Source organism: Coccinella septempunctata, chromosome 2 (genome assembly GCF_907165205.1).
Source record: "Coccinella septempunctata chromosome 2, icCocSept1.1, whole genome shotgun sequence".
NCBI classification, from domain to species: domain Eukaryota; kingdom Metazoa; phylum Arthropoda; class Insecta; order Coleoptera; family Coccinellidae; genus Coccinella; species Coccinella septempunctata.
In genome coordinates, this window is record NC_058190.1 from 38,681,997 (window position 1) to 38,708,191 (window position 26,195).

At 33.8% G+C, this 26,195-nt stretch overlaps 2 protein-coding genes across 2 annotated transcripts; both read left to right on the forward strand.

Moving 5' to 3' along the window:
• The first annotated feature begins 373 nt into the window (after nucleotides 1–373).
• On the forward strand, nucleotides 374–12,543 carry LOC123308087 (lysosomal aspartic protease-like). The gene is made up of 9 exons (XM_044890630.1): nucleotides 374–556; nucleotides 2,265–2,409; nucleotides 2,964–3,090; nucleotides 3,944–4,062; nucleotides 4,727–4,917; nucleotides 8,272–8,424; nucleotides 8,482–8,665; nucleotides 9,311–9,403; nucleotides 12,262–12,543. Exons 1-9 carry the CDS (start codon nucleotides 420–422, stop codon nucleotides 12,418–12,420), a joined length of 1,308 nt encoding a protein of 435 aa, XP_044746565.1. The 5' UTR covers nucleotides 374–419; the 3' UTR covers nucleotides 12,421–12,543.
• A 756-nt stretch (nucleotides 12,544–13,299) lies between these two features.
• On the forward strand, nucleotides 13,300–26,121 carry LOC123308203 (venom carboxylesterase-6-like). Its single transcript, XM_044890779.1, has 12 exons — nucleotides 13,300–13,377; nucleotides 13,436–13,516; nucleotides 13,956–14,025; nucleotides 14,079–14,230; nucleotides 17,046–17,145; nucleotides 17,669–17,863; nucleotides 18,307–18,492; nucleotides 21,064–21,423; nucleotides 23,377–23,558; nucleotides 24,127–24,265; nucleotides 25,732–25,855; nucleotides 25,916–26,121. Exons 3-12 carry the CDS (start codon nucleotides 13,992–13,994, stop codon nucleotides 26,088–26,090), a joined length of 1,647 nt encoding a protein of 548 aa, XP_044746714.1. The 5' UTR covers nucleotides 13,300–13,377; nucleotides 13,436–13,516; nucleotides 13,956–13,991; the 3' UTR covers nucleotides 26,091–26,121.
• Nucleotides 26,122–26,195: the final 74 nt, after the last annotated feature.

Genomic DNA, 26,195 nt, shown 5'->3' on the forward strand with positions numbered 1-26,195 from the left:
AAGATATCTCTAAAAAAAACATGTCTTTTTCATTGAATACAATAGGTGGCCGAAAAAGAAGTTCTCTAAATTTAGGAAACCATAAATGGACTTATTATGAATTTGATACATTAGGTATTATGAATCCTAACTATTTGTATAAATGCGGACAGATCATTGATAATTTATTTGTGATTAGATATAGGGTATTATTTAATCAAAACAAGTTAAGCCAATGACTAAAACGCTTCACTGTCGCCAGATTAACCAATTGTCCAATTAACGCTCAGATGAAAGATTTTCGGGGAATCCCTATCGTTTGTAGGTTTCCCTTGCTAGGATACTTATTTTAGACCCGATTTGCATCTTACATAGTATAGACCGTACATTGATGTTGTAATTTGATAATCGTTCAACAGTGGAAACCATCCTTGTAAATTATGATGTACCGTATTTTTTTCTCAATTTTTTTTTTGTTATTCGCGTTGAATTTCGTACATTGCAAGCCTCCTGTGTGTAATATAACGTCTTCTGAATATGAAGGCTTAAATTTTATCGAACATAATGCGACAATGAGGTAAGTTTTTAAACATATAAGTGTGTAGGTATGTACCTACAAAAAAAAAATGATACCGTGCAAAAATTTGGGAAATTATAAACATGATGCTCTTAAATACTTCTATGGAATATGACTTCTGAATTATAAACGTTTGTCAGGAAAAATTTGTTATGCCGAGATAAGATCAAAATTCGAGGAAAAATATATATACCTACTCAATTCAGCCTTCGGTTTTATACTTTGCGTCGTTACGATGGTTCGCAGAAATTAGTTCAAAATTGACTCATCATCGCGATGTTTTTTTTTATATCTGGCTACATTCATAATAATAAAGTCTTCATTGAAGGGAATTCGTGGTAGAATTTGGAAGAGTATCTTTTTCGTTGTGGATTTATCTATTTATTTACGGGTAAACCTTCTGTGACAAAATCAAAACTTACGAGTTAGAAGGTTACAAAGCTTATTTTAATCCCACCAAAACAGAGGCAACATCTTTTCTAAAACGACTAAGTGGTACATAAAAGAGATCCACTACGCCTCTCTATATTTTAATAGGGAGGATTGGCCATGTGATACATCATATGAAAGCTGCAAATTATGAAAAGTTGAAGTAAGGAGCTTTTGAATGATGTATAACATAGCCAAACCTCCCTATACAAAAATAATCACAACTGTCATCAGTAAACATTCTCATGTAATATTATGAACATCCATTAATGAGTCAAATACAATCCGAATTTCGAAAAAAGTACAAAAATGTAAAGCTGATGTCATCATGAGCTTCCATATGAGGTATCACAAAAACTATCTTCCCTATTCAAATTTTGAGGGTGGGAGTCACTTCGCTCAGGGGGTGGCCACAACCATGTATGCTGTCATTGCTGTCTTCAGTATTTAGAACAGAACTTGACTTGTTAAATAATGTTTTGCACTAGAAATAAACTCAAAGTTATTTTTGAATATCCTTCATCTGGTTCATTCGAAATTTCAACTATTGTCGATAAGCCTGCTTCCATCTACGTTTTATCAGTGTTATTTTATTTGACCCCAACCCACATTTTTGTGATAATTATCATCGCGGATGATTCATCGGTCAGATTTTCAAATGAACTTTTATTATTGGCTATATACTAGAATAGGTATATACTAGATACAAAAATAAAAAAACAATTGTTCTTATCATATTCAAATCATCCTTTTCGTTAATCGGGTTCATTTTCACACCTTTAAGATATATGGAGATATAGATTTTTATGAAATAGGAATATTTTTGAATGTTTTCACGCTCATAAAAAAATTGAACCTTTTAATTTTGAAAAACAGAATGATAAATCAACGTTCAATCGAGTTTTCGAAACCAAAATGAAATGTCAGTTATCATTTGTCCAAAAAAAATTTTTCCATCAAGCGTTTATCGTTTAATGAGCAAATTTTATTTGATAAGATACCTATCTACTCTGCACACTGCTCATCATTTTATAGGGATCACGCATGAATTCATTCATTCTGAAATGTATTAGATCGATTCTTGACCATTTTCTGACCCCGTAAAAAAACACAAACAACACAATGGTTGTTTTTTCTGCAGGTTGTTGTGTCCTTTCTAGAATGATAAATATCCCTATCTTACCCATCAAGAATGCAGGAATTCAAATGCAGGAGATTTGAAAATGTGCAAGAACTATTTGAATGAGCCATCCTCTAAACGTATTCATCTCTCTTCCAGAATTCAGATTGTACGTCAGAAATCACCCTTTGAACAACAACTTAATTCTCCTCTTCACGAATTTGGCCTCATCAGGGATTGGTATGAGAAACCAAAGCCTAGTAATCGAACCAATGATACCGTCAGGCTTTATAGATTCCTCAATGTGAGTATATAAATAAATATCAACAAGTGTTACGATCTGAATCGGACTAGTCAATTTGCCATCGTCAGGACAACGAAAGGAAGAACGTTCCATCGAAGAAGAGTAGATGCTGATCATGGTCTCGGTCTCATTTGACCTCGTCAGAGCAACACAACTCCTTCTCCGATGGAAAACGCTTGGAATTTAATTAAATCAAATTAAATACTAGTAGTAGCTTCTTGAGTATTATCAAGTACTCGGGCGCCATCTAATATGCAACAATAATTCTTATTATTGTATTCATTGCCTTCCTGTTGAGGACATACCTAAGATAAACTGATCATTAGCAGCGTTCAAACTCTCAAAAAGTGAATTTAGACTTATTTCTCCTAAAACTACCATCTATCATTATTAAAACCATGTGTATTAGATCGAATGATAATCCGCCCCTAGTTGCATTGCAATATTATTAAGAACTGAGAGCACTTAGGCTGTACACTATATACTAAGAGACAGCCATCATTTATAAATTTTTCAATAATAATGAATCATTAATGCATCTCTTTTTTTCACAGAACGAATTTTATGGTAAAATTATTGTCGGTCACCCAGGACAAGCGTTAAATGTTGCATTCGATACGACGTGGATCTATACGTGGTTGCTTTCATCGCAGTGCAGCGCACTTGAAGAAATAGGATGCTGTGAGTATTCACACTATGTTGTAGTATCTAATTTAATTCATTTACTTTCATCCGGTAAAGCCTTGGAATTTTAGTATAGTTTCTGCAGTCCATAAAATGATTAAATTCATTATGAATGTTGGAATTTTGGGAAAGTAATGTTGAAAAAAGTTATATTTTCGTCTAGACTCATAACACTCAAACTTTAGAGGGTATCCCAAGGTGAATGTATCTCATTAGGAATTCTGAGAAAACTCAATGAACGATTGCTCTGAAAATTTGGTTACACGGATACCTATGTTCTATTATTCATTCTAAATATTTTCAGCTTCACGAAAATTGTAGTTTACTCTGTTTTATTGAATACCTGTACGTATATCTTGACATTTAGGAGTGTATCTTCAAATTATACGCTGATAACTTGAAAATTATCAAGTAAGAACTGCCACATGAGGCCAATGTAGAATGGTAGATTTAAAGTTGAAGATACACAGGATGTTCTATTTGAGAAACCATAGGTTGATGGCAGTGAAAATTCATTTTTTCGCTCTTCAAATTGGTGCTCCTATATGAGGACACCGAGAATTCATTTTATTCTCGATATTTTTGCCCTACCTCGTATAGTTTCAGTATTATCGAAAAATAAATGTGACATATTATATACTTATAGAGTCCCTTTTTATGTAGAATTATTAAGTGACTACAGTGATATAAAACCCTATGCTTTTTCTAATACTTTCAGTCTCATATTTTTTCGTGCGCCACTGGCGTTGAATTTATCACTGCAATCTGAGAAGAAACATTTTTGATACATCATCCTTATTTGATTAGAATTTTCAGGAAATATACTGTACTTAAATTGAGTTTTTTACAGATTTCCATAACAAGTACAACCACCACGCCTCATCTGAATGGAAACCAGATGGAAGGAAATTTTCAGTTGTGACCGATGGTGTCAACTTAACAGGATTTTATTCCTACGACAATATTTCTGTAAGTTCGTTCATTATTGTATCTAAACCCTAATGTACAGGGTGGGCAAAATTCGTTACGGTTACACATTTCCGAGCTCCTTTTCAGAGAAACAAAGAATGGTAAAAACTGTAGCCTCCTATGATTCTTCGTGTTTGAGTTATCAGCAAAAAATGAGATTTTGACGATTTCGAAAAGTCCTCATAACTTTTTTGTCTTTGAAAGTACAGATCTGAAACTTGAACCTTATTCTACAGGCACTTTTTTTGGTACAATCTACTGACGAGCTCAATGTTTTCATTTCGAATCATTAGGCGAACTTTCGTTTTTTAAATGCACACTTTTATTGAATTTGTTATTTTTTAATTGGATGAAAATCTTTTGTCAGTAGATTTTACGTATAAAAGTGCCTGAGAAAGTTCAAGCTTCAGATCTGTAACCTCAAAGACAAAAAAGTTATGAAAACTTTTCCGAATCGTCAAAATCTAAATTTTTGCTCAAAAACGAAGAATCGTAGGAGGCTACGGTTTTCGATATTCTTTGTTTCTCTGAAAAAGAGTTCGGAATGTGTCATCTGTTTTCTTCTACCTCTCATAGTCCTCGAAATACCTTCAGTAGACAACGAATTTTGCCAACCCTGTATATGACGGAATAATGATTGTGATTTATTTTGATTTGATTACAGATCACTCACTCAAGCGTTACGAATTTCAATTTTATTGAGATGACAGCTGTTCCCAAAAGTTTCATATTCAACAAGGCGGATGGCGTATTAGGACTTGGTTGGGGTACTGGTTCTGGATATAAAACATTTTTTGCCGCTCTTCTGGAGCAGAAGAAAATCAAGAATCCAATTTTTTCGGTCTATATAAACAGGTATATGATGTAATTCGTTGCTGATAAGTTTAGTTGCCATGATTCTTATTCGTGGGATTGTAGCAATTATTTAAATTGTGAACTCTTTTTCCTTACTCGAGCTTACAAGTAAAAAATCAAAGATTGAATTTCAGATGACATCTATAACGTGGTATAAGATCAAAGATAAGCTTGAAAATCTGGCTTATTGTTTTATCAAAAAATTGGAATGTGCAGGTATATTCTGGTGGTACATTTATTACTTCAGCTGATAGTACTTACGTTCAGAAATAAGGAGACTTTTCAAATTTTTTTTCCAATACTGAATCATAAAGTAGTTTTCACACAGGAATGAATTTTTGAAATATCTTTCGAACGATTTTCATGAAAGAGTTCAAATTTGGGATTGAGTTTAATGCAGAATTGAATGTATATAATTTTGGACAATCCTGTATTTACCCGGAATATTTGTCAATTTATCACATCACGGATCATTGTCTCTTCCGGCATATGCGATATTACAAGCATGGCGAAATTCAAGCGTTGACATTCAATACAAATCATGATTCTTTTGAATTTATTCGAACATTATTCGGTAATAAATGGTCATCAATTTCTAATTATACCTCTGGTTTGTACAGGATGGTTTTATATGCCATCATTAGGCTGTTTAATAGATAACTAGACGTTCTTCATAGGTAGCCAAACGTTCAAATCCTTCCTTGACTTTGATTTGTGTTGATCTCTCCAAATAATGCGCATTAAATGTTAGGGATTGTTTGCAAAAACTGGCATTTATGTCGTGATGATTCGATAATTAAAACCTATTAACCAAAGATGCTCATACTTCTTTCATTACCTTGTAACTTGGAAGGTTTTAAAAAAAATTGATTTCGGCAATTCTTCATACTGACAAAAATATAAAAGGTTCAAAAACTCATCAACAAATCTGGTCTGAATTATTTACAAAATTTGTTCGAAGTTGTCACCATTATTTTGATGGTCGCACAGTCTTACCTTGCATATAATAAGCTGAAACCACGGAAGCACTATAAGCACTTTGATAACGAACAATTTCTCAAGCACTTTAAATACTCTACCAAATTTCACAATATATCCAGTATACTTCATTCACTTTTATTTTAGCAGTCGGTTGGCCATGGAAATTTGACACATTTCACTCTGTATAGTACGAAAATGTGGGGTTATGAAGCTTGTCAAAACATTTTTGGGTTTTAAATCAACGCTATGTTGCCCGTTCTACGTAAAAGTTTCTGTTATTACGTAGTTTATCACAATGTCGAATTTCTTCGGAAAATATGTGACGAACATAATTGAAGTTTATACAAACTGATTGAAGGCATACCAAATCCAGTTATTTGCATGGAAAATACAAGAGATCAGTATAATATCATAATATGCACTAGCTTGAGGAGAGTTAATGTTCGTTATCTTCTTGGGCTAACATCATTTGTAGATTTCAAAAATATTAACCCGAAGATGAAATGAATATGATGCAGCGGTTGGGAATGGGTGTCTCCCGAAGGAATTAACAGATAATTACAAGAATGTTAAATTCTTCAACAAAAATCATCTCGCATTAATATAAGTAAAAGGAATTGAAGGAAGTTCCAAGTTAAGATGAACTTCACCTTTGAACAAAAATTTCACATGAATAAGCAATTAACAGGACAACTGGCGCGTAATTGTGGCTATTCATCTTGATACATTGATACAATTATAATAATTAGGTATTTATTGGTACCTTAAGACATTTACAATGTATAGGACAAGTCAAATGTAAAATAGAAAAATCCATTTTAGGAAACTTATTCTCCGATGACATTCATCGAAAATCCTGTAGTAAACTTTTCGCATTAATTCACTCAAACATAAAATTCTCAAATGCCACCACTTTTTTGGGTCTCCCAATAGAAGGAAATTCTTTGTCATCCTCTTCATTCACAATCTTTGATTGTGGAAATATCCAGCTGAAATATAAGTCGTTTAGATTCAGATGAAACGTTATATAAATTCTCTTACAATGAATATGTTCGCTACAGTCTGAGGTATTGTGGATTTCAGAATATCAGGGTATAACTATTTGAATGAGCGGACCTGAATTCTAAATAGCACTTCCTGAAACCCTGTCTCTTTTTTCAATCACTTTCGGCATTTTCGTAATAAAAATGGATATTATAGTAAGTTTACACATGCATGGATTTATCGGCGCCAGTTTACTTTCACGCCAGTGAGCGTTTACACGGTTTCCAGTGTTTTGCACGCCAGTTGCTAGTATCGATACTCTCGTTATAGTAGGTACCTTCATCATCTCACGAAAGGAGCTTGTAAAAAATTGTCGAAAAATTGCAAAATCGATAATTGATAGTATGACTGAAGATTTAGAACGGAAGAAACGACATAAAAAAAAGCGCTTATGGGTGCGCAATTGGATTTCCCAGAGACCAATGATGGGTGCTTCATATTCTCTTTTTGAAGAACTTTCAAGGGAAGACCCCCAAAGCTTTCGAAATCATTTAAGAACGACATAAGAAGGATTTAATTTTCTTTTACAACGTGTCACACTAAATGAGAAAAAAGACACCCACATGGGAGATGCTTTGTGTGCTAGACTTAAACTTCAAATCACTCTAAGGTATTTAGCCACTGGTGACTCCTTTGCTTCCTTGCAATATTTATATCGTGTACCAAAATGTGCACGAAATGTGTTTACATTTGCAAGTTGTAATTTCACTGGCGCAAGAAAAGGTACTGGCGCATAAAATTTTGGAAGCGACCAAAATTTTTAATCCATGCATGCCTGGATAACGTCTGCACGCTAGTAAGTGTTTACATATGCATTTTAAACTTACTGGCGCGCCAGAAGTCACCGGCGCCAGTAAATCATTGCATTTGTAAACCTACTATTAGTTGTGGCAACGGCGTTATGACATTAACGACATTTCATGAGTGCCAAACTAACTTCGTTCTAGTTACAAAAACTTGAGAAAATTATTTCATGGCCAACCGACTGCTAAAATAAATTTGAATGAAGTATAGGTACATGTATTCAGTAGTCTCGTTATATTTTGAATCATTGAAAACAATAAGTGTTCACTCATTTGTTTGCCCGCAGCCCGTATCGCCCTTCTTCCCGTTCTTTAATTTCAATGGAATCGCATTGGACTTGGAGGAATGATAATCGGCCATCTTTAATATTTTATTGGTGTGATTTTTGGTGAATTGATATGCTTTAATGAGTTTCATCCTCTTCATCATTCCGGCATATTATATTTTTCGAACGTAGTGAATTCCACCTTCTAAATTCTACAGATTTTATTTTCTAAATATGGAGTGTTCTATTTCCTTTTTCAGAAATCACCAGTCGAATGCTGCTGGCGATATTACACTCGGCTTCGCAGACGGTCGTCACATCAAAGTGGATTACGTTGACGGCAAATACGTTTGTGACAAAATAATTTATCTCAAAACAGATCCGCTTCCGTACTGGCAGTTCCAGATGGACAAGTAAGACATTTTTCGAAATTCACTTCAAGAGATTTCAGAGATGACTATGATTTTCAGAGTTTTACTCGTCAAAAATCCAAAAAATACGAAGGCCTACTGCCAGACTAAATTCCCTGACGGTACCGTTGGATGTAAAGCTGTTATAGACACCAGTTCAAACATGATCATAGGACCAGCAAAGGAAATAACAGATCTTCATAATGAAATGGGGGCAACTAAATTGATTTTCGGAAGATATTCTGTGAGTATGATTGATGGGGTTCATAACAAACTGGATTCAGAAAATACTAAATGTTTATGATAATTTGATCACTTCAGTCGTTGGGGAGCCCACGATGCTGAATCGGGATTTAGTCGAGCGTCGTGGAGACCCAGTGTATTTTGAAGATTAGAATTATAATGTGTCAGATTTTCAGATATTATGTGGATTGAAATCTTTGAAAAAAAATCATTACTTGTACATACTCGAGCGTTTTTCCCTGGCGGGCTATCTAAACTGACATTTATCATGTTCAATAGATTAATTGCTTTTTTCCACTAGGATTTTTTAATTGATTTGGAGCCTTCAACTTACTTTTAAGAGTTGGGTTCTTTGAATTTCCGGTATTTTTATGATATGTTCTGAGAAGATTCATCACTTCAATGAATCCTAAAATTATTCGATAAAATAGTTTGTGAGATATAACATATAACTCAATATTAAATTTTTTTTGTGGACTTTAAACAGCCTGTATCTTTTCAACCGAGCTGATTTGGAAAAAATGATAGGGAAAAAAGTGTTTTTTTTTTCCTCAGGAATCTTCTGCTGAAATATATGTCAAAAAGTCAACTCTGTATATTATCTTCTTATGTTCAACACTGATTTTTCAATTTCTCATTTCTCAAGGTGGAATGTGACAAAATCAACCAGCTGCCTCCTATCGAATTCATTATTGGAGGAAAAAATTTCACACTGAAAGGACCTAATTATATAACCAGGGTAAAATCATCAAACACTATATACTTATAAGGGCTATTTATAAATGAATGTAACATCGTAGTGGGCATTGATTCTGAAATTCTATGGCATTAAGTTCAAAACCCTTCGGTGAGGAACACAGAGAAATTCAAAGCCTACTGCTATGTTATAATGTTTTATAAGCACCCCGCGCATACTTACCTAATTATTAAATAGGGAAAAATCACTCACAACGATGTGTTTCAAATAATTCCTGGCTTAGGATATGAAATTCCCTATGATATTCCCTATTCAAAAAATCTACTTGATTCTGAAATAACCCTGAAATCAAACACCAAGGTCAGATTAAATAACCGCATTCGATATCCCTCTGAACACTAAACTCTCATTTTAAAAAACATTTATTGATCTATCAGGCTCTTCCAAAGGAGTTATTTCAGTGGAACTATTTAAATGGGCCAACTTGTGTACATACACTCTGACTCGCCCTTGTATAATACTTCAATAGTACCACAGCCAGAGGAAATAAACCAATTGTTATAGTACCTACACCTACCCGTTCTGTCAACTTTCCAAGAATAGCGATGGTCGGATAAGAAAACAGAATTTTGCCCTAGAACTTTTTAAGGGTGTTATACCCGTTCTCCCGAAACGTGAATTCCGCTAGATGGCACTATATGAAAATTTCTTTAACTGAACATATTTTCGTCCCACCAAGACAATAGCTCCACCCACTTTTTTCGCTACAAGACCTTTTGCCTGAGGGGACAGCAAGCGAAGGATAGTTGAGTTTATGTGTTTATTATCCCTAATAAAAGGGTCTACTAAAGATTTGGTTTATTTCGAATCACTTCCACTTATAAGAGTTTCAGCGCGATGGTAGTAACAGAGACGCGAAAATAAATATTTTTGAAAATCGAAAAATTCACAATCGAGCTTTGGTATGAAAGGACCTGAAACGAGCACAAAAATATGTACACATTTCATTGCATCAGCTAATGATGCTTTAGGATCGAGAAAGAACTGAAATATCTTGCAGTATACAAATTAACAGGCCTTGAATTAATGATTTATAGCTGTGAATAGGTATAATTATTTAGAAACTGATGATCTGGGAACAAACAACTGTATGAAATTCGAAATATTTTATTTTGAAAATTATTGCCGTGTTTCATTTTTATCCCGTGCCCGCATTCCTCTTGGTATTCTCCCATCTATTGATTCAGGAAGAATGCAATTCATATAGAACTGCTCCAGCTTTGGCAAGATGATATTTTTTCATAGTGCCTCGTCACATTCTATTCTTTCTATTTGAAAATCATCATCTGAATATAGAACGAAATCGCAAAAAAATATGTTTACAGATATTCAATTGTCCTTGCACTTGGTAAAAATTTTTATGAATTTTTTTCAGCTTAAAAATGATAGAAAATGATATTTCTTCGAAGATAACGAATTAGCTTAGAATTACCTCATTCTACCATCCTCGATGGTGAAGCAGTGCGGTTTCTTGTAGTCCCTTAGCTTTCCTTTGATTGATTGGAGACATTTGACCTCTATCAAACCATCGTCCCCAACCAATCCATAAGGAGAGGCTCCCAGGAATGGATACTCAGGGTCAATAAATTATCCGCACCGGGTTACCCCTATATTTTTTTTGATGTTCTTACAGTGTTATCGCCTTACTTTGGCAAGGAGTGGTTGAATTTTTTTTCACCACTGAACCAAAGTTCGAGGATGTTAGATAGTCCTGCCTGCATTGCCTCCAAAGTGCATTGTCATGCTGCCCACGAGTTATTTCTTCCAAAACTTTGAGTCAGATTTTCTATTTCTGAGAATATCTGAAAATTCTGACTTCTTGGAGGACATTTCTTCCTCAGTGATGTCAGGTTGGGCAGCATCTGGTCCGTAATTGAAATCCGGGCCATTGGAGAGAATTTTCTTTTCTCTTTCTTGAAAAGGTCAATAATTTCTCTCTTCTCCTTTCATGAATTTTCCTCCTCCTAACGAACTGTGTTCAGCTCTGAAGGACCTCTGCAAGTGTGTAGGTGCCAAGCAGGACCCAGCAGCATGGGAAAGGGCTGTTCCGTAAGCCCGAACTGTCTAAGAAACGGACTCCCTAAAATTCACCCTCTTACAATATCAGCCGAAACTTTCGATGACTCGTAAAAATAACGAACTTTCGAATTTTATATGTTTTATATAGGTACATATCATTGAACTCTAAAAGTTCTTTTAGAATTCACATGATGGTACATAGAATGGTACATATAGTCGGACACCAAAACGTTATTTTCACGTAAAATTTATGAGGATGTTATAAATCTTGTCTGTTTTGAATTTTCTGCAAGAGTCGAGTACCACCCGTCTTTTTGTTATCATAAAATTAACCCTCATAAAAGCTGGTCGACTGTTTGGCCATAAATCTCAATGCAAGAGCAAAGTAAATTGTAATTGGCTACTCAGAAATAGGAGGGTGGAGTTTGATGAGAGGCGGGTGAATTAATCTTATTTCCTTCAAAAATCAAGGAAAATTGAAAAAAAATTAAATTTTTTTTTGTTATTATGAAGAAGGTCTCTTTAAGAAAATACTCTCGTTGATCATTTCGAACCATCACTTCTGATTTCGAATTTATACTCATATATAAATACCACCATTTTCAAACTCATTTTAATAGAAAAATATTCATTTTTTTTTCAAAAACGAAACGAGAGTCTCTTTGTTCCTTCCTTCTGATTGTATATGTTAAAAATCAGATGAATTCATCGATCCGTTTTTGAATTAGGATGGAAATAAATAGCGTTGTGAAGCATAGGGCGAATGAAAGTATTGTACAACCTTAAGTCTTGTCATTAGAATAACATTGATACTTTTTCAGTTTTCTTACCGTTCACTTACCATTTGTGTATCGGCCTTCCAAGCAGCAGAGAATGACCAAGAGGAGACAAGGTGGATATTGGGAGGAGCTTTCCTATCCGAAGTCTACACCATTTACGACTATCATAATCATGTTATTGGACTCGTCAGGGCAGCTTGAACAATTTTTACTCTTCACATATTAATTTTTTCAGTTATATTCTTTTCATTTTCTACGATAAAACTGATTTATAGTGCCAAATGCTTTATATTCGAATATTTTTAATAAAAATTATATGAAGAATGTCATTTCAATGATTTTGTTCTATCACATAAAGAACTCTAGAAGTCTGTGGTTCTATGCTACATCTCAAAATTTAACCGTTCGGCCTTGAAGAATTTCTAACTTGCCCCATTTTTTTGGGGTTTTTCGAAGGTCAACTTACAACACGCGTATCTCGCAGAAGGCCAGAAAAATCATCGTAGATCTAAATGTTACACTCGTACTTCTAAAAGAGCAACTATTTTAGTCATCTGTGTCTAGTAATAAATCTCGAAATTTCGTCGACCAGGGTTTAACCGTTTGGTCTTAATATATAGAATATGGAGTGCATAGAAGTTCTGCAGATTCCAGAAAACCAAACAGTTCATGCTTCAATAGACAATTGCACTCCAGAGAGCCCTTCAAAATGAACTTGAAAATGAGAAGTGGAAAAACAAAAAATTCGATTTTCTTGTAAACATTGTTAGATATCCGAAAGTATGGTATGAAAATATAGGATTTCGAATAATTCGGATCTATTTTAAGCAATTTTTTAAGCCTATCCCTTCCTTAGAACATAAGATCCTTTCGTTCAGATATTTATCCTTGAAATTATTTTTCAAAAACTGCAAATTTCAATCTTCAATATCTCCTGTTATATTCATCTGATCTATTTTGGATTTCCGGTTCTATAATCAGTGGGGATCTCTATGACAATATTCGAACAATGAGAATGCCCCATTTGATATTTCAAAGCTGACATTGTCAAAACATCATAGATGTTATATATTATCCCTTCAATACTATTTGCCCACTCCCTTAAATTCATGATGAGTAATATTTTCAAGAACCCTCAACGCTAGAAAATTTCTCCAGGTTCACAATCTTCATGATGCAGTCAATGCATGAATGAATTACTCTATTTTCTTTTCAGATGAAGATAAGTTTTCGAAAGCCACCTACCAAAAAATTCACTTCACTACTGGGTTATAGGTTGAGCGATATAAGTATCCAGGTAATAGTAAATGAATTTTCAGGATACCTTTAGCATTGCCCTACTTGAAAATCTAATGTTGATGAAACAAATCCAAAAAATTCAATTCACACTTGATCTTATCCTGGTATTCCTTCAAGATAGGAAGATGGGAGATATAATGATCCAAGAATCACTCATGCTGACTTACAAACTCAAATTATCAGTTTTGATCATCATTTGTGGCTTCCTTTGTGCAGACCGACCTTATACGTCATTTGAATTTCAAACATGTCCTTATCCGTCCTAAAATTACTCCTAACAAATTACTCCCCATTCGTTAACGCAATTATTATGTATCATTAATTCCACTTTAATACAAAAAAAATATTCGACATGATGGAGCAAAGTTATATAATTACTTTTAGTTGTTTCCGTTTCTGAAATTGTTAATGGATAAAAGTGAGGATTTTTTCAACAGTTATACGCCTGGTCGTCCTGAAGTGCATTCGCTATTATGTATTTGGGAAGATCGTTATATTTCATTGGAGGTAAAGGTTCTGTGTTTTTATTCGAGAATATTTCTGAAGAAATGAGTTTTTAGTGCTTCTCCTTTTTTGCAATGGTGAACCAGAATTGAATCTGCAGCAGGGTGTTGTCAAAGGTTACATGAAAACGTCTTATAAAGGAAGAAATTTTGTTGCTTTTGAAGGTATCCCGTATGCTGAACCGCCAATAGGAGAACTGAGATTCGCTGTAAGTCATTCATTTTCTCTTAGAGAAAATATAGGTACCTACCTAATTTTCTGTTCTTGATAGAATCTTGAATAATACATGAATGAGTTTTTTCATTTTATTTTCTAAAACGCATCTCCTTCTGACATAGGAGTACGCATAGAAAATTTAAATTTTTAATCTACAAAAATCCTCCTTCAAAGTATTTTGATCAATTTATTTTAATATTTGTGAACATTAGTTTTTAATTTTATATAACCACATTTTCCTTCGTGTTTTGTTAAGAGGATTGAATTAACAGATTTTCAACTCCACTTATATTACTTATATAAGTTATTATTAGTTCATTGATATTTTATTAGAACATCAAACAAATTATGCAGGGTGACTCATACAAACATTTTAACAGTAGATTCTTGAGGTAAAAAAAACACTTTTTTCCAATACCATTTTTTCCGATTCGGCCTTAATAAAAAGATAAAGTCATTTTAAGTTTTCATAATGAACTGTGACACCCCTGGGAAAAAAATTACCCTCAGGATAACTAGCTAAATCTGCGATACTTCATATGTGTGGTTCTTTTAAACAGAGTTGTATTCAACCAAAGTACCAAATTTTTCAAATTTCACAGATACTTTTTAATTTTTGAACATCAAATTACTCGAAAACGTCTCATTGTGTACAAGAAAATATGAAGAATACTTCAATTTTACAAAACAACTACAATAAGTAGTTGTTTTGTAAACGTAGCGTGTTTCAAGAGTTGGGTTCTTTGAATTTTTGTTATTTTGATGGTACGTATTGGTCATAGTGAGAAAACTGGAAGACATGAATGATATCGTCGTTCTAAGATGCAAATTGCCTAACTCACAAAATGACAGTTTTGCAGGAGAGCTAAAAAATTTTGTTAATTTGAATTTTTATTAGAAGCAAACCAAATTTAAATATGCTTCAACATTTCTTGTCTTTCAAATTAGAACTTGGGCCGCTGTCAGATCATCGGTTTGTGCTTTTGTCACTAGAAGGCACTAATACCTTTGTTTTCATTAAAAATGGACTTGGGCAATTTGCATCTTAGAACGACGATATCTTGTGTTCAAAAAAGATTAATCAAATAAATGAAAAAATATACTCCGAAATTCGTATGTATGCACGCCAATGAACTCAAAATTCTCAATTGGTGGTCGAAAAATGCGCAATAGCTACTACCTTTTAAAACCCACCAAATTTCATTTGCATATCTCGACACAGCAATAAATAAATAGTCGGTTTTCAAAAGAACTTTAACACCCCGTATCTCAGAAAACGAAGTATTTACGGACGAAAGTTATTTTATTCATATGGTCCGTATTTTCTGAAAGCCCTAAGTTTGGAACCAACTGGTATATTTCATTCATAACTGGACCAATCCAAAGTTGGGAAATCTAGTTACCACATTTCACATTGAATCTACCTTCTACAACGGAATGAAATATAAAGTATTCAATTTTTCCTGTGCTCTAGATTTCAAATTTGACATGACCTTCTCTTTCTGTAATATTTGTTTCATTTTCTATAGTAATTAGACAACATTTTATATAATGCCATACACAGTATGGAAAATTCTGCCATCATTTTCAACGACATGCGATATAAAAAATGTGAAAAAAGCCAATGACTGTTATTTTTTGCGTTTCTCTTGTCAAGTTATAATTTAGTATAATCAACGACAAATCTCAATGTTATCCCTTTTTTGCATAAGAACAACATTGATTACAAGCGAGTTTACATTACCACTGAGCTTATTAAAAATCGATTACAGTGTTAATCAGTTTGGTTTGGATAATGTGATGAAAATAGTTTTTTTTCTGTAAGAACTGAATTAACTTTATAACGAGCAACAAATCAAATTGATAGAATATCTCATCATTCACATCCATTAAATTCATTATGATCAATTAAAATCAATTACTGACAAGATCAGGACAAGAAAGTGATGATAAAAATTGAAAAAAGAATGAGAAATGTGTAGGTAGAAATTAAATCGAAATTGATAAGAGAAGCCTATTGAGTAGAGAGGTTATTTGCAACTATAGTAGTAAACCATTCTGTATACAGGGTGTTTTTGAAATGTTGGAAAAAACATGTAATGAAATATATCTTGTATACGACCTCAGAATCCTCAGATCATTTCAGGCCTGCATTATTTTAGAATATTGACCCGGTTGGTATTTAAATGGGAATGAAAACGAAATCATATTTTTTAATATCTTATAACTTGGACGATTTTTCATAGAATGGTTCATTTCTACCTAGAGACAAAATGCCTTGAAACAACATTGTTAAAAAAAATTGAAAATACATAGGTTCAAAAATTCTCTAAACAAGATGGTCTGAATTATTCGAATAATTCGTTCAAAACTGTTACCATTAGTTTGATGTTGAAAAATGAAGTAAAAATACAATTCCAGAAGAACTTTCAGCATCTCAATTCTTCTACACTCTTGTTACCTACTTTACATTCATTTCACGACGAATTCACGATGTATCGCAATAAATTATTCAGATAGTCTCGAGTGTACTGTTCAGGCATCTGTTATCCCAACGGCGTTCCAGTCCCGTACTCAAAATTTAAAGGAATCGCATCGGATTTAGTGGGATGACAACCAAGCCATCTTGAATATTTTACATATGCGATTACTGTTGAAATAATTCATTTAGAAAAGCTTTGTCGAAAGAAATACTCACCTTTGAAAAGCATAGTGTACTGTTAGTAGATTTGCTTATGTCTGTCTTAAAACATGTTTCGTGAATATTAATTTTGTGAAAATTCAGTGTTCATTCTGATTTGTTTCAGCCACCCAAGCCAGCAGGAAAATGGGAAGGAGTGTTAGAAGCAAACAAACAATATACTTGCGCTCAGCTGATTCCAATACCCTTCCTTTGGGGACCATCAGGTAAGGATTGACTTCTAAAGAAATATTATTATCGAAATTGTAACCGCCGTAACCGGGCACTTAATACTCATTATACGACTAACCCTCAGAGTACCTATTTTCTATTTAACACAAGCAGCAGAACCATTTTCATCTCCCAAGTTACCCTATGAAACAACAAAATAAATGAATGAGATCCGTGTTGCCGTTTGATTCGTAAACAACCTTGTTTCATGACATATTTAATATCCCAATATCCCACATATACAGAAAAAAAATTACACATGCACAAAGTGAAACACATGTACAGGACACTAGAAAGTGTAAGGGCCATAAAAAAACGCTCTCCTGATTCAGATTCGTAAATTTTTCTTGTCAATTCAAAAGCTCTGGCCACGGCAAACTCAACAGGAATTAATTGTTAAACTGACCGAAAAGACGCTACACAATCTTATAAGTTTGTCCCTTCACTCATAAATGATAAGGAACAAAGGAATATGCATATTTCCTAGTGAATTTTTTTTTCGCATTTTCTCTTCTACAGGTACAGAAGATTGCCTTTATGTCTACGTGTATGTTCCTGGAGAAAATATTGATGCCAATGCCAATCTTCCTGTAGTCGTACATATTCATGGAGGTGCATTTATGCTTGGTTCGCCGAAAATGATGGCACAACCTGAATATATAATGGACCAGGATGTTGTTTATGTGACGCTGAACTATCGTTTAGGAATCTTAGGTAGGCACTTTTACAGGCAGTGGTTCTCAAAACATGTCAATACATGTAAAAATCTACGAATGACATTTCTTTTTCACTTCATTTATATTTCCCCTGATTGTGAAGCTGAGATGGGATTGAATTTGACACAAAAATGATGGAATGAATTCTCGTAAAGACACATTGAGCCTCATTTCCAAACAAAATAAGAGAGAAAGACAGAAATTAAATTTATTGATTTGACAATCTGATTTATAAAGTCCCTGAAGATACAGCAAATTATAATATACGGCTATGTATTCCCGGATCTCGGGATAATCAGAAATGAAAAGGAATCGAAAGAAAATAACTGGACAATCAAGTTTTATTATAAGCTGCAGAACTAGACACAAAATTAATTTGTGCTCAAATAGGAACAATTTATTACATGACATGAAATTTTTATTTCTACATTTTATTTTCAGGTTTTCTGAGCACGGAAGATGGCGTTGTGCCCGGAAATATGGGACTGAAAGATCAATCTCTGGCGCTCAAATGGATTAAAGAAAACATAAAAAATTTTGGAGGGAATCCAGATTCAATTACCATCACCGGTTTATCAGCTGGTGGAGCCAGCGTTCATTATCACTATCTGTCTCCAATGTCTGAAGGTAAGGGAATACTGCAACTTTGAGTTGTATCATATCTAACTCGAAAATACTTCTGTCAGAAACTATTTGAAATTTTGATTTTGTATGATTTTACAAAAATTCAGGCTTATTTTTGGGTGATTTTACAACTTCCTTAGTATAGTTTGTATTGAAATATCAATGCATCAATGGCAGAGCCAGGGGTGACTTAGTGAATAATTCCTTAGGAGAATTGGGTGGTTGAAATATAAGGATTTCCACTTTCGGATGATGAAACAGTAGGAAAAGCTGTAAGAAAAATCTGTTTCATCCTAGCAGTGCTACGAAATGCACCAGAGATGGTTGAAATCAAATCTATAACTGCGTAATTGAGAGTTTCTTTCTCTGAGTGATTTGGAGTATGAAAGGTCCTGTAGGCCAATGTCTGTAAACTCTTTGTTTCAAAGATACAGGGTGTTGATGTTATGAGAAGATGACTGGACTCTTGTATCCAAGCTGGAGGAGCAGATTTTCCTTGTTATTTGAAAAGATTTTCACATGGAATAAAATATTGGTTGAAATAACAGTACATATATTTTCGACAACAAACTTTTTACTGAAATATGAAGAAAAAACGCAAGATACCTTTTTTTTACTATACCTACGGATCAAGGATTTCAATAGTAGGTGTATCTATTTTATTCTGGAAAATGTCACTGAGGTACCTACATCTCTTTCTTTTTAAAATTCGGTGAATTTTCTTATCAAAATCCATATGCTTTTCCTTAATTTTCCATTTCCCGGAAAATAAGTTGAATTTGCACAAAATTTCTAAGTGTACAACTCAGTAAATAAACAGGGTGTAAATGGATAGTTGCGAAAAACATTCAGGAATGATTGCATGTCAGAAAATGTTGTGCTCTTTCATATAATTTTTTAACAGCACAGCTTACATACAGCTCTCTAAAGATGGAATCTGGGAAGCGATTTTTTTTTAGAAACCAGAGAACCAATGGAAATGAAATTTGGAACAAGAAGGCATTCGGAGTCCCCACATACATAATTGCAAGGGGTAGAAAAACCACCCCTACAATTTGTTCCGCAAGAAACTCTTCTCCTTATTCATGTGATACCATTGAAAAATTAATTTGTGAGCCTGATTCATTGTGAACAAATAAGGTCTCCTGAATTTTTAGCCAAAATTAACTGTTTTTAAGGATTAAGAGTAATTTTAATTTCTGTCAGTTTTCTGGTTTCTAAAAAAAAAATTTCATTTGCAATATTTTTTTAAGAAGGAATCATCCCTTCAACTTTCTTAATTTTGATTCATTCAAAATCTGTTTCTTTTCACTAATGGAATGAAAATTTCGAAATACGAAAAGTGCTGATGTGTCAAATTAAGTAACATTTATAATATGACCAGATGATCATACCTAAACACCGGGCTTCAAGAAGCTTGATCGGGGAATCAACACTTAATTGATGAATAGACGTCAATCTGTTTTCAATCGATAATTCAGTCATGATCATTCAGAATATCATTCTCGCATAAAATTATGATGTTCATACGTCCATTCAATTATTCTCAATTGCTCCTTCTTCAATATATTCAGAAATGAAAAGGTTTCGGTGATTTCGTTTTAGAAATCGAGTGACTGTCAAATTGTTGATCGGACAATCAAAGTTGAAACCGCTGAAAGTGTTTCAGAAAACTGCTGTGAACTTTGAGATCATTTTATCATGATCTCAGGCTGGCTAATTCCAATATACTGAGTGTCTGTAACCAAATGCGAAGGACTTAGGGAGATGCTTCCTCGATGAAAATAAGAAGGGGTAGTTCCTATAATTTTTTTTCGAAATCGGCCTCCCTTCTAAGATACAGCCTTTGGAAGGCGATGACGAGTTGACAGTTTTTAATTTTTTTACGGGTTCTAAAAAACACTGAGTCATAAAACTATGCATAATATGAAGCACTAAGTAGATGTCACTCACACAATTTTCTTAGATCGCATAACTTTATTATTAGGGGTTGAAAATAACAACATGTATTTCAGAGGGAGGTAGTCAGTCATTCTCTTCTATCACTCATATGATTAAATGGAATGAACAGTGATCAGAACTACTTATAAGTTATTATTTCTTAATAAACTTTTTAGGGTTTTCACTCCCAATCTCTGAAACAAAATCAATTAAAATTGAAATAAACGATTTGCTCCTGCGTAAATTCGTGCACTAATTTGTCAGGAGCAAATCAACTAGAAAAAATTGTTGCCTGACAATGAACTGAAAATAAAGAACGTTGAAATTATAATTTTATGTTTGACGTTAAACGTTAAAATTTTTTTTGAGTAACATCTACTTAGTGCTTCATATTATGTATAGTTTCATGACTCAGTGTTTTTTAGAACCTGTAAAAAAAATTAAAAACTGTCAACTCGTCATCGCCTCCCAAAGGCTGTAGCTTGAAAGGGAGGTCGATTTCGAAAAAAAATTATAGGAACTACCCCTGCTTATTTTCATCGAGGAAGCATCTCCCTAAGTCCTCCGCATTTGTTTACAGGTATAATTATGTGCTAATGACTATTATTAGCTTATTATTTTTTTTTATTGAAGGTCTTTTCTCGAGAGGTTTCTCCCAAAGCGGAACAGCCCTTCAGTCTTGGGCCTTGACGAAAAATCCACTTGAAAAAGCGATGTTCGTCGCGAGAAACGTCAGTTGCGAGACGGATTCGACAGAAAAGATGATTGCTTGTATGAGATCGAAATCGCACAAAGATTTGATTATTGGCATCGATGGACTGTTCGTTCTGATAAGTGCCATGCCTTCCACACCTTTCGGTCCGGTTGTTGAGAAAGGTGGAGACAGTCCTTTCATCGCGGACCACCCTTACAAGATATTGAAAGATGGAAAAGTGTATGACGTTCCTTGGATTAACACTAATGTTGCAGACGAGGGGATTTTTCCTGTGGGATGTAAGTATTTTTCGCACAAGAGTTGAAGGTATTTTAAATGAATCTGGAAACTGGTGACCTCACATCAATGCATAATATGGAGTGCCCTGATGATGGAAATATGATTTTCCGAAACGTCGGTTAAGGTGAAAGTTTGACTCCCGGGAACTTGGCTTTTTTACCACCATTTCCTATATTAACCTGTACAGGGTGATTCCGGAGGAGAATGTTGAGCGAATTTTTGATATTTTTAATTTTTAAAAAATTCTTTCTCGGAAAACCGAAAGTGTGTCAAAAAGATTGAAATCAGCGAAATGATGACTCACCATGCTAGAATCTGGAACGGACAACGAAGTTCTGAAAACGCAATGTACAGGGTGTTTTTCCAACCTGTACAATTAATCCGAAATTATCACAATATCAATCCCGTATTTCGAAAAAAGATTTGGAATTATTGAATGTGCTCGTTCATATGTACTGCCCTGAAAATTTCATGAAAGTTGAATGAGCCATACCAAAGTTATTGATAAATCGGTAGAATCGGGCAAATCACCCTGTAGAGTCTCCTAGTTATAAACCAATCATTTTTTGGAAGCTGTCTTGACTAGTTTAAACTTCTCCCAAAATCTGACAATCTCCTCCGGAATCACACTGTATATCCGTAAATAAACATAACTGAGTCATAGTTTATATAGAAAATGTTTCCGGAATTACGAGGATATGTATATTGGAAAATTCTTAGCCTACTATAGAAACAAACAAAATTTCAATGTCAAAATATTTCATTACTCAAAATATATTATCCTCCTCTTAATTGGATACATTTATTTCAGCGAACCTTCAACGTCTCTAGACCTTTCAAAAAAAATGTTTCTTCTTGCTGTACAAACCAGACCTCCACAGCTTTTATTACCTCCTCGTTGGAAGAAAATTTACGACCTTTTAAACTCTTTTTCAGTTGAGGAAAGAGATGGAGGCAAATCTGGTGAATAAAGGGGGTGTTCAACTAATTCAAACCCTAAATCACGAATTTTTTGCATGGCAACATGAGATTTGTGTGCAGGGGCGTTGTTCTGCAAAAACAAAACACCAAACATTTGGGGATCCATTTTGCAGCAATTTTTCTCATGCCCAAATTGACGAGAACTATATGATGATCGCGTTCGTATCAAATATTCACTATTCAGTGCTTCAGATATCCGTTTTAGCACAATTCGACGGTCTGATAAAATCATGTCATGAACTGCATCGATATTTTCGGGGACTGACACAGAAACTGGCCTTCCTGATCGGTCATCATCTTCAATGGAAAATTTACCTCTTTTGAAGCTTGCAGTCCAATTTTTCACGGTCGCATACGAAGGACATTGATCGCCAGGAGTATTAAGCATATCTTCGTAAACCTCCTTACCTCTTAACCCTTTTAAATACAGGTACTTGATGATGGCTCGATACTCCAATTTTTCGATTTTCACAATTTCGGTGGACATCTTCTTTCTTTTAGTTTATTGCGTAACTCTGGTTTATTTTTTCGACCTCAAACTTCACACTGACACTTCTAATGAGTTATTGTTCGTTGCTATGGTAACGCAATATTTTTTTATGGATGGAACTGGTCTAGGCTAACTAGATATCAATACATCCTCATATGTACCGCATATTTTAAAAGTATGTCAAACATCCTATGATGAATTTCTGCATGGTTGATCTGTAGCATACAGCCAGAGAACAACGGCGAAAGAGAAAATTATATATGTAATTATGTTGTTTTGGGATATTTCCACTGGGAAAATAACCTAGTGGAATTATAATCGTTGATATTCATCTCCACTAATTATATTGGACAATAATCCAATATGCAGTTACAATATCCGATTTTGATTGTTCTGGGATTAATCTGATTGAATTATAGTAATATAACGATTTATTTATTTCGCATGTGAATGCAGATTGAGAACTTTCATGTTTTTTCAGTTTTTATCCATTTGAAGAAAATAGATTTCATTGCCGAAAATTGGGAAACTATTATGCCGTCAGCTTTAGACATGAACGATACCGTAGATGATTCTTTGAAGAGCGAAGTAGTTGGAAAAATAAAACAGTTCTATTACAAGGACCAACCAGTCAGCGAAGATAACATTGAGAACATGGTTAAGGTGAGAACCTTCATTAGATGCAAAGATCTCCAAATATTATTGATCAAAAGTATATTTATTATTAATCTGATATTCAAATATCAGATTAATTATTCAAAACTGGCCTATTATGATGTTAGACTTTGAAAGTATCCTATTTCAGTTCGAAAGGATATAGGAAAAATTGTGACTCAAATCGTCATTCTAGAAGCAAGTTTATACCAAAGAGATTGAGAGATAAGGAGAATCTCATTATAAAGTACAATAACAAATAACCTAAATATAAGTTAAAAAATAAAATCACAAGTAGTGCCAGTGCCAAATTCAACCAATTTCTGCATCATTTACGAAATTTGGCAGTATGAGCAGCCAAAAAAATTTTATATTTTTTGGTTATAGTATTTTATCTTTAAAATTTGTATACCTTTGGGAAATTGGAATATTGACCCTTATTATAACTTTAAGAATCTACCCTAACAGTAATTTTTATTAAAAAAAATTAATAGTTACACATTCGCTAAAAATGTCATGCTTTTATGGTGAAGTTTATATCATAATCGTATCATAACTTCTCTTTTTTTCTTCGTAGATCTATAGTGACAGATTATTTTTCGTCGATTCTGAATTGGCAACAAGAACACATTCGAGTGCAGTCAAATCACCAGTCTTCGTATATTTCTACAGATATCTTCCTCAGGATAACTTGCGGTTCAGGAAAATGAAACCAGGTAATACAAATGTAAATCTTTCACGAATAAAGATAAAGAAAAAATACTGGAATAACACGATTTTCACAACTAGAAGGTCTGGAGCTGAAGAGTTTATCAATTCACAAATTATCTATCTCTATTTCGTCAGCGTCAAAATCAGAATTCTCACTCTCATCACCCTCAGTTGAAATGTGTTACAGATCGTCAGAGTATGCTCAAATATATTTCTGAATTGAATCTCTAATAGGTTCCCTTATAGGTACACTTATAAGTAGGACAAACTTGATCTTAGCTATAACGTGATATAGCCAGTTAGAAAGGTTATTCTTTCGGTAATTTCTATATCACGTCTGAAAATATTTTCGATCTTAATTCTTGAGGTCAAAAGAAACACTTTTTTCCTATACCATTTTTTCCAATTCGGCCCTGATAAAAAAATATAACCATTTTAAGTTTTCGTAATGAGGTGTGCTTCTCCTGCAAAAACAAAATTGCCTTCAGAATTACGTGCTAAATCTGTGATACTACACATCTGCGGATCTTTTAAACAGAGTTGTATTCAGCCAAAGTACCAAGTACCCAACTTTTCAAATTTCACATATACTTTTTGATTTTTGAACATCAAATTATTCGAAAACGGCGCATTATACGAGGAAATATGAAGAATACTTTTATTTTACAAAACGTTCAAATACTCATTAGATAGCGTCCAACTTAGTTTCAAGAGTTGAGTTCTCTGAATTTTTGTTATTTTTATGGTATGTTAGGGTCATAATGAGAAAACTGGAAGATGTGGGTGATATCTAGTGTTCGACGAAGATTCATCAAATAAATGAAAAACTATATTCGGAAATTCATTCCATTCGATAAAACCGTCTTTGAGATAGAACTAAAAATAACATTTTTATGGTTTTTCAACACCCAGTAACTTTTAAACCGAGCAGACTCGGAAAAAATGGTAAAGAAAAAAGTGTTTCTTTTGAACTCAAGAAACTACTTTTGAAATATTTGTGCGAGTCAAAGACTCACCCTGTATAAAACAAGCAGCTCAGTATGAATCAGAACCTAGAAATTACCCACTCATCGAATTCTCAATTTGTATATCAAATGATCGAACTTAACCCATAATAACCTAGCGTTACACATATGTAACGCAAATTTCACCGGCAAATCTATTTTTTTCTCAGTAACCATAGCTATTAGCCTTACGTATATGTAACACCATTTTTCTCAAACAATTTTCAAACAGAAATTGAGTTGTTTTGGTCTTGTACACTCTATAAAGAATGTTTATTCAATTAGAATAGTATTTTTTTTGAAAAAAAACTCAGGTTATTAAGGGTTAAAATTCGTTCATTTGGTAATATTTAAAAAACAACGAGTCATATCTTGAATCTCATTTTGTATATTAGAATATAGAATCATTCTATGTTCTAAGTTTTGTATTTTTACTAATTCATATTGTATAAACTGATTTTTCCCAGGTGTTAGCCATGGTTTGGACGGTAAACTGATTTTTAAATGGATGATAAATGCTGATCTGAAACCGAAGGACGAAAAAATGATGAAGCTACTAACGAAATTCTTGAAAGATTTCGCAGAAACTGGGTAGGCACCTAAATAAGTTTCCCAAACTAGGAAATGATGAATAACCTGATTTATTTTCAGAGTTCCCAAGATAGGAGAAGTGGACTGGGATCCAGTTGAACCTGGAAGTGAGGAAATGAAATATCTTGAGGTAAATTCCGTGGAAGACGTACAGATGAAAACGAGAACAGTATTGGGAGAGAAAGAGTTCTGGAATTCGTTACCTATTCAGGAAAATAATCATATTTATAAATGATAAGTTCGAAAATAAAATTTTATATATCGAATGAGTGTGTATTTTTTTTGTTTCTAACATTATGATCAGATATAAAACACATTGAGTGTAGGTTATACTAGCAGC

Excerpts from the sequence above, each read along its gene's own strand:
- LOC123308087 (XM_044890630.1), top strand. The coding sequence starts at position 420 with ATGATGTACCGTATTTTTTTCTCAATTTTTTTTTTGTTATTCGCGTTG. Across the intron at positions 557-2,264 it reads GAACATAATGCGACAATGAG|AATTCAGATTGTACGTCAGA; the intron begins GTAAGTTTTTAA and ends TCTCTCTTCCAG. Across the intron at positions 8,666-9,310 it reads TGATTTTCGGAAGATATTCT|GTGGAATGTGACAAAATCAA; the intron begins GTGAGTATGATT and ends TCATTTCTCAAG.
- LOC123308203 (XM_044890779.1), top strand. The coding sequence starts at position 13,992 with ATGTATTTGGGAAGATCGTTATATTTCATTGGAG. Across the intron at positions 14,026-14,078 it reads ATCGTTATATTTCATTGGAG|TGCTTCTCCTTTTTTGCAAT; the intron begins GTAAAGGTTCTG and ends ATGAGTTTTTAG. Across the intron at positions 17,146-17,668 it reads CTTCCTTTGGGGACCATCAG|GTACAGAAGATTGCCTTTAT; the intron begins GTAAGGATTGAC and ends TCTCTTCTACAG.